The sequence below is a fragment of the Myotis davidii genome, unplaced genomic scaffold, assembly GCF_000327345.1.
Source record: "Myotis davidii unplaced genomic scaffold, ASM32734v1 scaffold726, whole genome shotgun sequence".
Classification (NCBI taxonomy): domain Eukaryota; kingdom Metazoa; phylum Chordata; class Mammalia; order Chiroptera; family Vespertilionidae; genus Myotis; species Myotis davidii.
The window spans coordinates 10289-11705 of record NW_006297808.1 but is presented as its reverse complement, the minus strand read 5'-3'; the positions used below and the strand labels follow the sequence as shown (position 1 = coordinate 11705).

Here is a 1417-nt window from a genome sequence, read left to right as displayed (position 1 = left end):
CTGTGCCTTTATCTAGAGAACCTCTCAGCCATCTCACCCGTTTGCCATCCCTCCCCTGAAGTCTTTCCCGACTCCCTTTCTGCTTGGGCCCCCTGGGCTTCTGAGACACATGAGGGGTCCCAGGTGTCATCTTGCATGTCTGTGACCTGATGACAGGCCTAGCTTATGCAGTCACCAGATAGCTTCTTGGGAGCAGGGTCTCTCCATGACTGTCCCTGAGACACAGGCAGGATTGGGCAAAAGCCTGCCGGGCCCTGGTGGGAAAGGCGTGAGTCATCCACCAGCTGTGGCCAAGGAGAGCTCAGGGCTGGAGGAGGCCCCTGAGGCGTCGTGCTGAGCTTGTTGGACCATCCAGAATCCCCCGGGGGCCTGCCCATGCCTTCCCTGGCTGAGGAGAAATGGTTTTGGGTATCTGGCTGTTGGGGTATCTGTCTGTTCCGGACCCCACTCTCTCCTGTCCTCATGCGGCCACAGCCCGGCCCAGGTCTGCAGCTATAGCCATGCATGTGAGACTCAAGTGACCGTCACTGAAGGGACCCTGAGCCTGGGGGATCCCTGCAGCTACACCGCTCTCATGCCCATCTCTCCTCTCTCTCCAGGATGTTTGATGAGCGAATTTTCACAGGTATGTGTGGGTACCATCTTATCTTTTTGAAGCACCAAGCTCATGCCCCCAAGAATGCTTGAGCTGCCATTACACTAGGCCTGGGATGGAGAGGATCCTGGGTGTGGCTTCTGCAACCCGGGCAGGCTCAGGCCCCCAGCTCCTGGGAGCAGACAACCCCCCGAGACCTGGGATGCTCTGAATAGCGAACAATAAAGCTAATGTTTTCTGAATACTAGCATGTGCCAGGTACTCTTCTAAGCTGTTCGAATACTTCATTTTAATTAAATTGCGTTTTCAACAGCCCTATGAAGTGTTCTCTTTTTCTTTACCCCGAAACCCAGCTAGTGAGCAGTGGGGCCTGGCATGTGGCCCCGGAGCCCAGGCCATAGCCGGTAGAAAGCAGGCCTCTAGGAGGAGACCCCCTCTGCCTGGTTCAACAAAGGGAGCTCGGATGTTGGGGTGCAGTGTACCTGGGTCCCAGTTCCGGCCCTACCTTCCGCTAGCTTTGTGACTGTTAGCAGGGTTTTATGGTCCTCAGTTTCCACATCTGTGAAGTGGGTGTGATAAGAGCACCTTCCTCTGGGTCCCTGGGGTAACTACATGAGAGAATGGTCCAGTCGCACGGCCTTCGGGGAGACTCAGCCCCTTTCCCGAGGGCTCCCTCAGTCCCAGCAACCTGTGGGTGGTCGGGACCATCATTGCTGGCAGCTCCTTCCTCCGTCCTCCTTCCCAGTCTTCGCAGATCCCTGGCCCCCCTGGCACTGTGGCCCTTATTCCTTCTCCCAGGGGAGGCCTTTTTCCCACAACACC

The 1417-nt window shown here is 56.8% G+C and overlaps 1 protein-coding gene across 1 annotated transcript in view; it reads left to right on the top strand.

Moving 5' to 3' along the window:
- The window catches only part of GTF2IRD1 (GTF2I repeat domain containing 1), a gene marked incomplete at its 3' end in the record, with an annotated part of 40018 nt that overhangs the window by 36183 nt on the left and 2418 nt on the right, over positions 1-1417 (top strand). The window contains exon 10 of the mRNA XM_006773410.2: positions 600-625. Coding sequence (XP_006773473.1) covers positions 600-625 — 26 coding nt within the window. The remainder of the gene's footprint in view (positions 1-599; positions 626-1417) is intronic.